Source organism: Lissotriton helveticus, chromosome 9, assembly GCF_964261635.1.
Source record: "Lissotriton helveticus chromosome 9, aLisHel1.1, whole genome shotgun sequence".
Lineage (NCBI taxonomy): Eukaryota > Metazoa > Chordata > Amphibia > Caudata > Salamandridae > Lissotriton > Lissotriton helveticus.
In genome coordinates this window covers 173,693,980-173,709,322 of record NC_136070.1, presented here as the reverse complement: position 1 = coordinate 173,709,322, position 15,343 = coordinate 173,693,980, and the positions used below count along the sequence as shown (strand labels likewise).

Below are 15,343 nucleotides of genomic sequence, written 5' to 3'. Positions count from 1 at the left end.
CTCCTTGTGACAATATTTCATTATTGGTGCTCTCAATTTCAATCAATGTAGTGGAATCATTCAAGTCATCTCCTTGTGACAATATTTCATTCTTGGTGCTGTCCATTTCAATCAATCTAATGGAATCATACAAGTCATGTCCTCCTTGTGACAATATTTCATTATTGGTGCTCTCAATTTCAATCAATGTAGTGGACAATTCAAAAGAAATTGCCACGGTCTCTTCATTGTGAGCCATTTTATTTTGAAATTGCTTGCTGTAAATTGCAGAAAAAAATAATCACTTTCATTTATCGTTTTTAGTAATACATAATATAAAACTAACTTTATCAAGTATTTAGTATAACAGAAGGACTGCAAATAAATAACAGAAAACATTTTTCAAATTATCTTCAAGTGTACAACATAGTTCCCCTTACAAATTAACAACTCACCTTTTTAAAAGTAGCAGAAGTGTTAGTACTGTGTAAATCAAACACCAGAAATTCACCACCAAAAATTCCTCACAAATGTACCTCAGACAGTAGTATCACAAAATGGCTGTGGTTTCCTCTCATTTGACATATATACATAACCAATTAACTTTCATCACACACAAATACAAAACCAAAGTAACATTTTAATTGGTTCTAAATTTCAACACTTTCAAATGTGTTTTCCCCATGCAATTTTCCATAGGACATTTACATACGTCTACAGCCTGAATGGCTGAACGGAATTACACCAAACTTGACAAAATGGTACATCAAACCTAAGAGGTCAGGAAGGATCTACTATGCCCCCTTATGGTCATTTCCCCCTTTGCTTTGGCCTCCTCTTGTCTCTCAATCCTACCGAGAGACAAGATGGCGGCCGCTACGGACTGTTTGGAATGTTGACAGACGCCGGAGAACCAATCAGCTTCGCAAAGCTCCGTAACGCGAAAAGTACGCGAAGCGGAGCGCTGTTACAGATATATATCTTTTTTTGAACGTTAATTTCTCAAAATCCACTGGAGCACATATATTGAGACCTAGCAAAGGCACATCGGGCTACCAGTCCCTAATATTTTGCCAAGTTTCGTGCAAATCCATTCAGCCGTTCGATTATTATTATTTTTATTTTTTTTTTGCCCCGCGGAGCCCTTTTAAAACCTCCACATCAAACGTAGGGGGTCAGCGAGGATCTACTATTCCCCCTTATGGTCATTTGCCCCTTCGCTTTGGCCTCCTCTTGTCTCTCGATCCTACCGAGAGACAAGATGGCGGCCGCTACGGACTGTTTGGAATGTTGACAGACGCCGGAGAACCAATCAGCTTCGCTTCACAAAGCTCCGTTGCGCGAAAAGTACGCGTCCTGGAGCGCTGCCCGGTCCGCTGTTACAGATATATATCTTTTTTTAAACGTTAATTTCTCAAAATCCACTGTAGCACATATATTGAGACCTACAAAAGGCACATCGGGCTACCAGTCCCTACAATTTTGCCAAGTTTCGTGCAAATCCATTCAGCCGTTCGGGCAAAAAGTGAGGCCAACCGCCCTATGGAAAACTCAATGTTAAAAACACGTTTTGGGACCCCCCTTTTTTCTCGGCCCCCCCTTGACGAACCCCCCCCAAATTTTCAAGGGCTGCTCAGAAACAAAATGTGCCATTTTCCTGAAAATTTCAGCCAATTCCGTCCACAAACGCCAAAGTTATTAGACATAGAATTTTCAAAAAACCCATAGAGAAAAAATCCTAACTATATATACCTACTGGCGACCGCCAGTAGGTAATATATATATATATATATATATATATATATATATATATATATATATATATATATATATATATATATATATATATATATATATATACTCTCACTCACTCCACGGCCGTTCTCCTTTTGTGAAAAACAGCAGTCACGGACACTTCAAGAGATTTAGTGCAGTAAACCAATATTTTATTCAAGCACTAGGTTAGGCAAGAAAAATACTTAACGCGTTTCAGGATCACTCCCTTGTTCACGAGTGCCTGATCCCGCGTTGCTTTCCATTTTATAAAAAACACATACTTGTGACGCCCTTTCACCAGAGTCAGTGAAGACAGACTCCGCTTGTTTACAAATAAACACAAATTAAATAATATATACATAATATATGAATACAGACATGAAGAATCGTATTTGTGCTAATACAAAAGGCATTGCTTTTGTATACTTCACAAAAGGAGAACGGCCGTGGAGTATGTGGTAAGAGGCTGCCTGCCTCGTCGCGGACCGCCGTCATAGAGTGGCTGGGAGAGGCGTTGCGAGCGAGCAAGCTTGCATTTTGGATTGAATATATATATATATATATATATATATATCTTGTGCGCTTCTGTGAGGATGGGGCTCAAGGTTTGTGTAATATTTCAATCTCGGAATTGCACACCATACAAAGAAGCATTGGCAAAGCCAATAGGATCTGCCTAAGTGAGATCTTTTGGCTTTGTCAATGTTTATTTAGACATGTTTTACAGCACCACAGGCTACAGTGCAACATGACTCTAAGTGAAGAAAAAAAGAGATATGACGCTGCAAATGTTGACCACTCCATGGCACTTTGTTTTTCTTTAAGCCATGTTGCACAGTAGCCAACACTGCTGTGCAATATGTCTAAAAAACATTGACAAAGCCAAATTGTTGGAAAATCAAACATAACAATCCATGTTCATTTCCAGGCCTCCTCCGCTCATGTAAGTACCAATGTATTTTTCTTTTAAATCATTAGATGCAATTCAAAATATCATCATGTGTCAACAATTACAAAATACATTAAAAACTGAAAGACAAATGATCTTTGCTTCAGGAGATTAACAAGAAGTCTTGTCTCCAAGACCTGGTGAAAACATATAAACCGCAAACCAGGATGGCAGATGCTTAATCTGCAAAGAATATTATTTACATATTTAAACATGTGTTTCTTGTATATAGCATGACCTACATGCAGTTTAATCCACCCCTACATTTATATGCAATTCCTCTTCAATGTTAAGGCCCCATGAGACCTTCGAATCCAACACTATAATGTAAGAACTCTCAAATCTCCTTGAGGTTAGGTTCCGATTACCACCTCTGACAGATCCGGGAATATGGTCTATTCCAGTGGTTCTTAACCTGTGGTCCAGGAACCCCTGGGGGTCCACAACGCTTTCTAAGGTGGTCCATGGCTACTTAGAAAATTAAATTAGATTAATAAAGTGAATATAAATAAAGAAGAAAAACTTAAAAATGAAAATGTTTAAATGTTCTGTAATTGGGAAGAAATTTGAATTTGGAGGCTAAAAAATTAGTTTGCGTCCTCAGATTGATCGGGGGGCAGGGAAGGGGCAGTGCAAGTCCATCAGAATATAATCTGGATGATGAGTGGCCTCGATTAAATTCAGAAAAGCTCCAACCTGCCCATTAAAGTTAAAATTTGATCTTATTATCTTTCTTAATCAAATAAAATATTTCAGCATTTGTGTATTTGATGAATGTTTGTGCCTGTACTTTTGTGAATTTTGCAGTTCAAATCATCAAAATTGCTTAGGCCGGGATCCCTGGGTACCTGTAATGACTCAGTAGGGGGTCCCCTGATTGCGATATGAATCAGTGGGGGTTCCTCAATTCCAAACATGATTATATGGGCCAGGGGCGGCTCCTCCGGAGGACCATTGCCACTCTGCTTTTAGAGCAGAAAAAAAGTAAAATAACATGATAATAACTTAATTATTATCATTTTATATTTCTTCGCTACAGGACTGGGTCAGGGCAGGGCGGGGCTGGTGTCAGAGCATGAGAGGAGTGGTACATACACACTCTAAGTGCGCTTGACAGGCCTGTCATGTGCACTTTATAATAATATTTAGTAATACACAGCCTGGTAGGGAACATGCACAGACTCCCTGTCCCTGTCTGAGCCCGGTACCACGGTACTCAGCCCAATCACAACGCTGCACAGCAGCATTGTGATTGGCTATGGGGCGCCTGTGTGCTTCCGGGACTCATCAGGAAGCAACGATGGAGGCGGCAGTGAGGAGCCAAGTGTGTTTTTAAAAGTGTTTTTTATATTTTGTCCCCCCCTCACTACCTTCATTCCCTGCCAGCCGCCACTGAGGTGCGCGCCCACGTAAGTCAAAAGGTTAAGACTCACTGGTCTATTCCGTAGAACTTAAGCGAGTTACAATTACTTTTGTGCCTATCTCTTAATTGCCTGCCTTCTGGGTAAAGGAAATCAACATTTTAAGTGGTACACATATGTCCCAATACCTATTCTTTAATGGGTGTATAAGACTGCCACAAAGTGTATTGCATGGGCATGTTAGGACATAGAATGTTTAGTGATCTTTCCACTTCCCCCAGATAGAACATGATATTCAAAAACATTGTCACTACATTTACAGGCTTTGCATCTTTGACATGTATAAAAGATCATATTTAAATTTTTTTTAACACACGTCACCTCTTCTGTGGCATTTTAGATAGGACTAGGAACCTGGTACAAATGTATTTTTATGTTCTTCCAGGGAGGAATGACTTTAGGGCTACTGGGGGTCCTCTGAAACCAGACGAGGCAGCGGAGAGATTAACAGATGTGTTTAAAATGAGTCTTCAGCATTCACTCTGTACCAAAGGGAGTCATGGCCTATGTGGCCTTATGACAGAGAGAGACACGTATCTGACTCACTTTGATCATACTCTGATGGGGGACTTGCTTAATGAATTATTATTCATGTTCGATTTAGGGTTTGCTAATGAATTAGCCCTAAAACCTACACCCTTTGCCCCGACCTTTGTTGGTAGAGGCTTGGAGTCAACTATTGACTTTATTATTTCCTCCAGTAATCTTGATCATAGAGTGGTGGAGGTTACAAATATTAAATTGCCCATAAGTGACCATCTTCCCCAATGCGCTAAGGTAGCAGTTTTGTTCCCAGACCCATCTACGGCCGCGCCACCTGCCGAGGCAGCGGTTGATGTCGTCCTTGGGAGACAAAATGGGTATACACTTAATTGGAGCAAAGTAATCCCCGCAACCTTCTTTAAGGAACTCTGGGAGGCGTGCTCAAATAGTTTTATGATTTGTCTGGGTGATAACTCTAATAATGAACAAATAATTGAGCACTTTTGTATGATAGCTAGAAGTATAAAAAGTAGCCTAAGGGTGGAGGTGAAATGTAGAGGCAAAGGATCTAAAAGTTGGTTTGATCACACATGTACTAGGGCGTTGAAAAACCTAAAACAGGCAGTACACAGAAGTCCCAGGGATACAGGTGAAATAAGAGCATGTAGGTCCGCATATAATCAGGCCCTGAAATTAAGGAAATCTGTGCTAAATAAGGAGGTATTAGATTCACTCTGCGAGGCTTCAAAAACTAAAAATCCCGCTGCATTTTGGAAGGTAATTAACACCCCTTTCCTTTATGAAACCCATACGGCGCGAATTGAGATCGCAATAAATGAGGATAATTGGGTAGATCATTTCTCCGATCTCTATAAGGCACAGGATGATACCCATGGCGGAGGCTCCAATATTAGTCTAGATTTACAGCCAAGTTCTAATTTGGTTGTAACACTAGATGAGGTATTGCTTGCCTTGAGAGCAACCAAAGGTGGCAAGGCAGCCGGGCCTGATGGGATCCCTGCGGACCTATTTAAATTAAACACTGAAATCTGGGGCCCAATGTTGGTTCAACTTTTTAATGCGGCTCTTTCTAGGGGCCTAAAAGAATCTTGGTTTAACTCCGTTATCGTCCCAATTTACAAGAAGGGGGACAGAAACAGCTGTGCCTGTTAAAAGCCAATCTCCCTTCTTGATTCATCAATAAAAATTTTGGGTCGTATAGTGTTGGCAAGACTCCAAAGCTGGGCGGAGGAAAATGAAATTATGAGTGATTTGCAATTTGGTTTTCAAAAAGGGATTGGTACAATCGAGCAAGGCCTAAATTTAATGTTACTGCAGCATAAATATATAAGGATAAAGTCGGAACGCTTGTACTTTACTTTTGTAGATCTTTCATCTGCGTTCGACTGCGTATCACACACTAAACTGTGGGCAATAATGAAAGGTTTGGGCGTGGACAACACTATAATCTGTTTTTTGAGGGATCTTTACAGTGGAGCCACAGCTTCTGTCCGCTACGGTAGGGGGGGCGAATGCTCCAGACAATTCAGCGTGGGCCGGGGAGTGCGGCAAGGTTGCGTACTAGCACCTTTTTTTATTTCTTCTTTACATCAACGGGCTTGAGCACCACCTGCTGCATGAGTGCGGAGATATGCCTAGGGTGGGGAGGAGGGCAATCCCCGCACTCATGTATGCAGATGATGCCGTACTTATGGCACGTACTCCTCGGGCTCTGCAAAAACTAGTAGTTAGTTTCGAGAATTTCATGCTGAATTTAGATTTACGAGTAAACTGTAGCAAAACTTTTACAATGAACTGTGGTCCAAAATCAGGTAAACCTATGAAACGGATGTTTTTAAACAATGTGCCACTAGATAATACCCCAACCGTCTCTTATTTGGGTATCTTATTCCATGAGTCAGGTTCTTGGACAAGCGCAATTAAGGCAAGAACCCTTTTATTTATGAAAACGATCATGGCTTTAAAGAATTTTGTTAGAAAACTGGGCATGAAGCCGATAAAAGAAATGCTAACTATATACAGAGCAACATGTATATCTGTGGCTATGTATGGCTCAGCCTTGTGGGGATATGCAAATGTCGATCCAATCCAGGTGGTGGAAAATACATTTTTGAGGGAAGTCCTAGCAGTCCCACAGTGTGCAGCAACATTTAACTGCCACGCAGAACTTGGCCAACCTTACATAACAGACATTATCAAAATTCAACCTATCCTATTGTGGCACAGGGTATGGACCACAAATGAATGCGTTATGAACCGGGCCGTGTTACAGGACATCCTCAGTTTGGATCACGTGGACAGAGCTGAATGGTTGGGATACGTAAAGTGTTTCCTGTCTGAGATTGGATGCTACTCTTACTATTCGGATCCATCTTCAATGAGTGGCATTCCTAGGAATACACTAAAAACCCTCTGTCTGGACCATCTTGAGGCTATGAGGAAGAGAGCTGAAACCTTGAAACATTCAGTACATTCCCATCTTTCCACCCTTTGTGAGACTAACTCTGTACAGCCATATTTATCCCTGCCCATGTCAAACTATGATCGCTTTCTTTTAACTCGTTTTAGATTTTGTATGTTTTTTAGATTGGTGTCTTTTCCAAGCATGAACTCATGGAACCGTATGTTGCCCACTTGTCCGTGTGACGGTATGTCAAATCAATCAGATATCCACATCCTCTTTTTCTGCAGACTTTATGGTGCCTCCCGCAGAAAAATTATCGTCCCTTTTTTAAAAGAAATGAATTTAACCAGATGCCGCCCAGCTTTTTTAGAAGTACAGAGAATGGATACGGTTTTAACTGTAACTGTGGTTTTAAATTTTTATTATTGGGTATTTCTTATTGGATAATTGTCTATTTGGTCTCCCTCTCTGAACTAACAATTATGAGCTGTAATTATTGTAAATTGTTTTCTTATGTTTGTTACTTTTATGGTTATTTGTTTTTAACCGAATAAAGTTCTTTGAACTGAACTGAACTGAGAGGAGTGGTACATACACACTCTAAGTGCGCTTGACAGGCCTGTCATGTGCACTTTATAATAATATTTAGTAATACACAGCCTGGTAGGGAACATGCACAGACTCCCTGTCCCTGTCTGAGCCCGGTACCACGGTACTCAGCCCAATCACAACGCTGCATAGCAGCATTGTGATTGGCTATGGGGCGCCTGTGTGCTTCCGGGACTCATCAGGAAGCAACGATGGAGGCGGCAGTGAGGAGCCAAGTGTGTTTTTAAAAGTGTTTTTTATATTTTGTCCCCCCCTCACTACCTTCATTCCCTGCCAGCCGCCACTGAGGTGCGCGCCCACGTAAGTCAAAAGGTTAAGACTCACTGGTCTATTCCGTAGAACTTAAGCGAGTTACAATTACTTTTGTGCCTATCTCTTAATTGCCTGCCTTCTGGGTAAAGGAAATCAACATTTTAAGCGGTACACATATGTCCCAATACCTATTCTTTAATGGGTGTATAAGACTGCCACAAAGTGTATTGCATGGGCATGTTAGGACATAGAATGTTTAGTGATCTTTCCACTTCCCCCAGATAGAACATGATATTCAAAAACATTGTCACTACATTTACAGGCTTTGCATCTTTGACATGTATAAAAGATCATATTTAAAAAAAATTTAAACACACGTCACCTCTTCTGTGGCATTTTAGATAGGACTAGGAACCTGATACAAATGTATTTTTATGTTCTTCCAGGGAGGAATGACTTTAGGGCTACTGGGGGTCCTCTGAAACCAGACGAGGCAGCGGAGAGATTAACAGATGTGTTTAAAATGAGTCTTCAGCATTCTAGAAGTAAAATGCTTTTAGTCGCCGTGATGCTGTACCCTGGTGCATCGCTGGAGTAGCAGCAACATTCAGTTGAAAACAGGCTCCATTCAACTTGTTTAGAACAAAATGGCAATTATTTGTGTATCAGTAATAAATGGAGCCACATTTCAAAGCGAGTCTCCATCATCTCTGCCTAGTAAGACATGTTTTTTTCAGAACAACATCGGCTCTTTCCAGATCATTCTGCCAATAAAGCTATAGCCTTGACATCCAGTAGCCAACTTCAGACACCTAATACAGTAAGCAGAAAACCAGTGTTAACGCCCCATACCAGGATTCAAGTAGTCCCTGATACACATAGAGGACTTGATACTATTAACTATCGATCTGCATTCCAATAAATACCTGCTAAACTCAAAATATTAACCCACTTGCCCTGGGAGAATGTTCACTAGACACTTGGGGATACTTGACCTTTCTACACTGAATCCGAAATGCAAAAATATCCATCAAAAAGTAAACTTCAAAGAAAAGGAACACTTAGTGATGCTCCTCTGTATCTAGCTAAGGAAGCAGGCAAACAGAATTTCCAGCTGAAATGTTGGGTATTTATGCCTTCGAATAAAGGGAATTAAAGCCTTGATAAATTTAAAAGGACGTACAGACTTGCATGTCTCCACTTCCTCAAATGATGGGTTGAGGCTTTTACAACTGAATTTATGGGTGTGAAGTTACTACAAGTAACCTTTCACGTGTTCACAGAGATCTCCGCCACCTGGAGGTCTCCCTATGGGCAAGTATATGGAAATGTAATAAAGTTTACTATTTATAAATTAAATAAATAAGGTACATCAACTGATATGTCTATTAAATTATAAAATAATTGAAACATTTGATCATCCATAAATGTTAACTTTCAAACAATTATAAAAAAAATACTGATTGTCACTAACAGTCTGTTTTCTATTTAATATGTAAACTTGGATAAAAGTTATGTATTTAATTTAAACACGTTTTATATTTTTAAAAGATTTAAATTATTTTAATTAGGTTTATTTGTTAATTAAAAAAAATCAATGATTATATATTTTTTAATTTTATATGTTGAACTAGTTTATTAAACATTAGTTCCTTTGGGTGTAATTTTAATTCCGTACCTCTGCTATTTTTTTATGTGACTGTTTTGCAATTCTCGTGGTTCATCATGTGTCGTGCCGGACTTACTTCAATACTGGGCTGGAGTAAAATTGAGGCCATTTGAAACCTTTAGTTGCATAGTATTCTTAGAAGTGTATTTTGTGATTTGCAGTGGTCTTTATCTTTTGTGGATGTGTGTTATGTATTTGCATGCCCCTCCCAAATCCCTCTTTAACTTTCCAGAAACCCCCTCCCACGATTCCCCCGGTACCTTCCACATTCACCACTAGTTCATATTGCCACATATGCGGAGACCTCTGCCAATGTGAAAAGGCCGAGGTCTCTGGCGATACATTTGTGAGTTGCATTTTGTAGAATGGTAGTAGTACTTCTGTAGGACTTCAATACATAGAACAAAACACACTTTGTGAATCATGCCTTTGGTGTTCTGGGAGTGAGCTCTGTACTGGTTACAGATGGGTTCCCAACTATGTTGTAGTTTTCCTTTAAATAAAGTTGGTGAAGACCAAAGCTTGTTGCATTGTGCTGACTTGTTTGATAGATTTAATTGTTTTTATTTATACACTGGTACAGCGTACCTTGCACACCATGTCTTGTGATACTTGCTTGGGGGAATTAGTTGGCTGTCTAAGGATGTGAACACTTGATAACCTCATTGTCTATGTGGGGAGAGGGCAATGTTTGCATGAACTTGAATTCTAAATCAACCATGTCCAAAAGAGATGGTGTAATTGGTCAATAGGATGCTTGTATTACTCCTGAGTTTCTTATTCTTCAGCACGGTCACTGAAAGACTTTTCACTAACCCTAAATTGTTACTGCCTGCAAGAGAACCAGGTTCTTGTTCAGCCAAATTATCTTTAAGATAACATGTCCACGCTTTGGAGCTTCTTTATGTTTCATTTTATTGTGTAAGTGAAAATATGTACTGCATTGGAAAGGCATGGTTGTATTATGGTTTATCTAATTCTTGAAATTCTTGAATCATAGGATGGTATGAAGACAAAATGCTCCACATCAATGCGTTTGGTTTCCCACCAACTGAACCATCATCCACAACAAGGTAAGTACAGGTCTTGACCGATGTTTGAGAAGATCGTTTTGCCTGCAATATTTGTTTGTGATATGCAGAAAGAGAGGAGATTTTTTCTGTAGCTCTCTGTGATGCATTTTGTAGCTTTTAAGCACTTTAAGGGAGAGGGGAGAGAGAAACTATGAGTTTTGTACTGGCAAGACAGAAGAGGGAAAGTGATAAGAGGAAACAAATAGAAAAAGAGTTACTAAGGGAGGAAGATAGTTTGAGCAGGGCTATTGGTCGGGGTCTACCTTTGGAAGAACATCTATTTAAAATCATAGCACTAAAAGCTGAAGCTGTTGAAGGATTGTCCAGGAAAGCGGCGGATAATTATTTGACGAAAAAAGAAAGAACATATGAGTATAGTGAGAGAATAGGGCAAGTATTAGCAATAAGAGCAAGACAGAAAACTGCAGCAGCAACAATAAAGGAGATAAGGGATGAGCAGGGGAATATGGTAATAGAATCTAATTTAATAAGGGAAGTTTTTAGAAGATATTATTTAGATCTATATACAAGGGAGGATATAGCAAGCTCTGCAAGTATGGCGAATTATTTTATGAATATTATACCACCGGTTTTGCTAGAAGAGGACCGTGAGATTATGGAGGGCCCTTTTCACTTGGAAGAATTAGAGTCTGCTATTGGAAGTTTACCAGCAGGGAAAGCAGCAGGACCAGACCTAATCCCAATTGAATTTTATCAAGTATTCAGGGGGGTGTTACTTGCAGATATGTTTTACATAATGACACAAGCACAAATAGGGGTATCTACGCCGGAATCTTGGGGGGGGTGCTAATATTATAGTTATCTTAAAAAAAGGTAAACCACCAGAAGCACCAGGGTCTTACAGACCCATAACATTAATGAACGCCGACGTAAAAATATACTCTAAAATATTGGCAAAAAGACTGGCAAAAAATATTGAACAACTGGTGACCCCCACCCAGCATGGGTTTATACCTGGGAAAGGGACAACCCAACACGTCAGGACTGTAATTACTATCCTCGATGCAGCAGAGGTCTTGGGAGACCCTGTCGCAGCGCTATTTCTCGATGCGGAGAAGGCGTTTGACAGGGTCTCCTGGGACTATCTGTGGTATGTTATGAAGTGGTGCGGGTTGGGGGATAGGTTTATAAAAGCCATACAGGCCTTATATATTACCCCCACTGCTAGAATTAGGGTGAACGGAGAGCTCTCAGCCGTCGTTAGTATTGCAAGGGGGACCAGGCAGGGCTGTCCTTCCTCGCCTTTGCTGTTCGCACTATATTTGGAGCCGTTATTGAGGCGTTTTGAATCTAATGTGAATATACAACCAATGAGAGTAAATAACTGTATAGTAAAGACTCTTGCATATGCTGACGACGTAGCAATTTTAACATCAAACCCCACCCTAGCCATAAAAGAGATAGAAGCAGAAGCCCTTATGTTTGGGCAGATATCTGGGTATAGTCTGAACAGAGCTAAAACGCAAATTATAAAGAATGTATACACTACGTGTGATGACAATAGAGTGGTAAGCTCGGCTGTATATCTGGGGGTTTCATTATCGGCGGATCTCAGAATAATAGTGGAGAGTAATATGGCTCCTTTAATGTCAAAGGTAATGAAAGACTTAGAGAGAATGAACAACCTTCCCTTTTCTTTGTTGGGATGCACTAATATTATAAAAATGTTGATACTGCCTAAATTTCTTTATTTTTTTAGAACTATTCCTTTGGTGTTTGATGTTAAATGGTTTAATTTGTTAGAAAATGTACTGAATAGATTTATTTGGGCACATGGGAAGACCCGGCGCGCATATCGTTACATGACCCTTCCAAGAGAGAGAGGGGGGTGGGGGGCCCCCGATTTCCGAATGTATCATATGGCAACAGCACTACAGTACATGCAGGGGTTAATCGGGGGTGGCGGACTCGACCAAAAAGTTACGATTATGTCCACAGAAGTGTATTCAGCAGTACTAGGGGCCGAGACAGAAAACTGTTTTTTAAACTGTGTAGAATTTGGATACTATAAAAGGACCAGATTCAAGACCTTAGAAGCAGCAGTTAAGATCTGGAACGCTTTCTTAAAAAAAGCACACCTAGGACGATATAATAGGTACATTAGGTTGTACAAGAACAAATCCTTCCCGGGGGACGTTTTCGCTGACTTAATAATGGCTGGGTGGGTGCAGAAAGGGATAACACAGATTGGGGATCTAATGGGCGATGACGGGGTTGTCCAATTTGAAGAGTTAATCCGAAAATATGATGTTGCAACGAGGGATTTTTATAAATACCTACAGATAAGGAGTTTTCTCAGCAATAAACAGGGTGGGGCAGCGGGGTTTAATCGAAATGAAATATTGGAGAAAATAATATTAGGAGGGGACTGCACGATAAGATCTTTCTATATAAGTCTTGCAAAAGGGAAGGTGGATGATTTAGATAAATTTAGTAATAAATGGATTGAAAAATTGGGGGGAGAGACTAAAAATTTTGCGGAATCTCTTGAGCTGGGGCGTACCATCTTATGCTCGGGCCCTCTCCAATCCCAGCATTACAAAACTCTATTCTCGCTGTACCACACCCCGGTTAGAATAGCTAAATGGGGAGGATCGACTGGGACTACTTGTCCTCGCTGTAATGCCATAGACGCAGATATTGTCCATATGTTTGCCACCTGCCCCCAGTTATACACTTTGATCAAAAACATAGAAGAATTTTTGGGTAATACGTTAAGAATATCAGTCCATTTGACACCGTTGTTAATACTGCTGGGAAGGGATATGGGGGAAGAGTATACCCATATAGAATTTATGTTTATTGTCACTGCAGTATTAAGATTATCAATAGCAAGAGCATGGTTGGACAAGACGCCTCCGGTACTTCAAACTTGGCATGCAGATACATTTGTAATATACAGCCCTGGGGGATATCGAATAATGTAAAAGTATTTTTGTTTTGTCTCTGTATATCTTTTGTACTGTATAGCTGGAGTTGCTTCATCCAATCAGATTTGGTTTTACTGTAAAATTATCAACTGACAAATCTATAATGTATGTATAATATATCTGAAACAATGTGTAATGAGAAAAAAAAAAAGGGAGAGGGGAGAGCAAGATGGAGTTTGTGCATGAACCCATAACATCGTACTGCAGCTTTTCTTTCTACATGGAGGGAGGCTAGTGAGAACTGCTGAGTTCTCAAGCATTGTGTCTTTGATGTCTATAAGCATTAGAATAACCTTTCTGTCTGTCGGATACAGGAAGATATTTACGTTAAGAAAAGTATGTTTAAAAAATAAAAATTACTCTTAAAAGCAAAACGTGATTATCTACACGTTTTCATTATCCTTCTGTGCTACAATCCAACTAAAATCAAATTGTGACCCTGACAATCCACAAGGCTACTACTACAATAGTTAGGTTCTCTTCTAATAAGAGAATGCTGTTGGACCCTTTAAGGGTACTGTTCCAGAGTGCATAATTGGATTAGTTGAATTGTTGTCTCTTTAAAGTAGAAATCCGAAATACTGGCCTCTGGGGTCTTCTTCATCTTTATTTTTTATTTAAATGTAATCTTGTGGAGAAGTGTGTATTCTTAATTCTTTGTATACATTTCTTCATAATGAAAACGTTCTACTTGGAGGTAAAGTTTTGACTTTTGTGTCCTTTCCTTTCTTTTAAAGAAAATGCTGCTTTGAAATGTGCAAGCTTTGTTTGTACATTTTGTTTTAAACAAACATTGGTAAAGCCAATATGCTTGACCTTTCACTTAGCTACAGTACCTCAAGTCATTACTAGATGTCCCTCTCGAATCAGAAGCAACATCTGAAGCATTTATTATGGATGCAGCTTTCCCACTCATGTCAGAAGCTATTGACAAACAAGCATTACCAAGGTGCAGTACCTCACACGGTTACATTATGTTTCTCTTGAAACAGACACAGCTGCTTAAAATGTCCTTCACAAAGTTAAGGGTGTGGGGCTTCAACATAAAAACGTACTTGTACACAATTTCCACGCTTACGAATTGTGATTTTTTTCTATAGAACAAGTAAGTATGCAAATATTGGTATATGATAATGAGTTTAGCTTTCAATACATTTCTTGATTACTATGGAACACTTAAGAAGACAGCCTAGTATTTATAAGTAATAGCAGACACTGGTTAAATCACATGCCTTCAACCATATTGTTGGTCAACTGCTTAGAGTGTCACTACACTTTTGTGCCGGTCACCCATCCACTGTAGCCGCGAGAACCTGCATGAGTGCAGCAAACTATAAGGCATCAAGCATAATCGAGTTGCTAACATCATCATCTTACATGAGCAGCCCTGGATCCGATACCAGCCACAAAGAGTGTTGAAGGTGGCTCAGATTAGGAACTGATAGAACACCACTGCATGCAGAGGAGAGTCCTGAACTGATGGAGCTGTCCCTACCTAAGGGAATCGAGGGAGGACACCACAGTATCCCTGAGCCAAATACTGGAAACCTTCATCAAATCTAGAGAGGTCTTAGAGAATAGAATTGACATGGTAGCCATAGGTCTGGGTATACTGCAGGACGACCACAGCAAGTTTTCCTCTAGGATCACAGGAAACAAACGCATAATTGGAGAAGTGCACCCAGCCATGTTGATATTGCAAGGACCGGTCAAAGAGGTTACACCCAGAGCAGAAGTACTGGATAAAAGGGCAGAA

At 39.9% G+C, this 15,343-nt stretch overlaps 1 protein-coding gene across 4 annotated transcripts in view; it reads left to right on the top strand.

Moving 5' to 3' along the window:
* The window catches only part of POLE2 (DNA polymerase epsilon 2, accessory subunit), a 490,721-nt gene that overhangs the window by 242,476 nt on the left and 232,902 nt on the right, over positions 1–15,343 (top strand). For all 4 annotated transcript variants that reach the window (XM_078659706.1, XM_078659707.1, XM_078659704.1 and 1 more), the window contains one exon: positions 10,564–10,636. In XM_078659706.1, the coding sequence (XP_078515832.1) occupies positions 10,564–10,636 (73 nt within the window). The remainder of the gene's footprint in view (positions 1–10,563; positions 10,637–15,343) is intronic.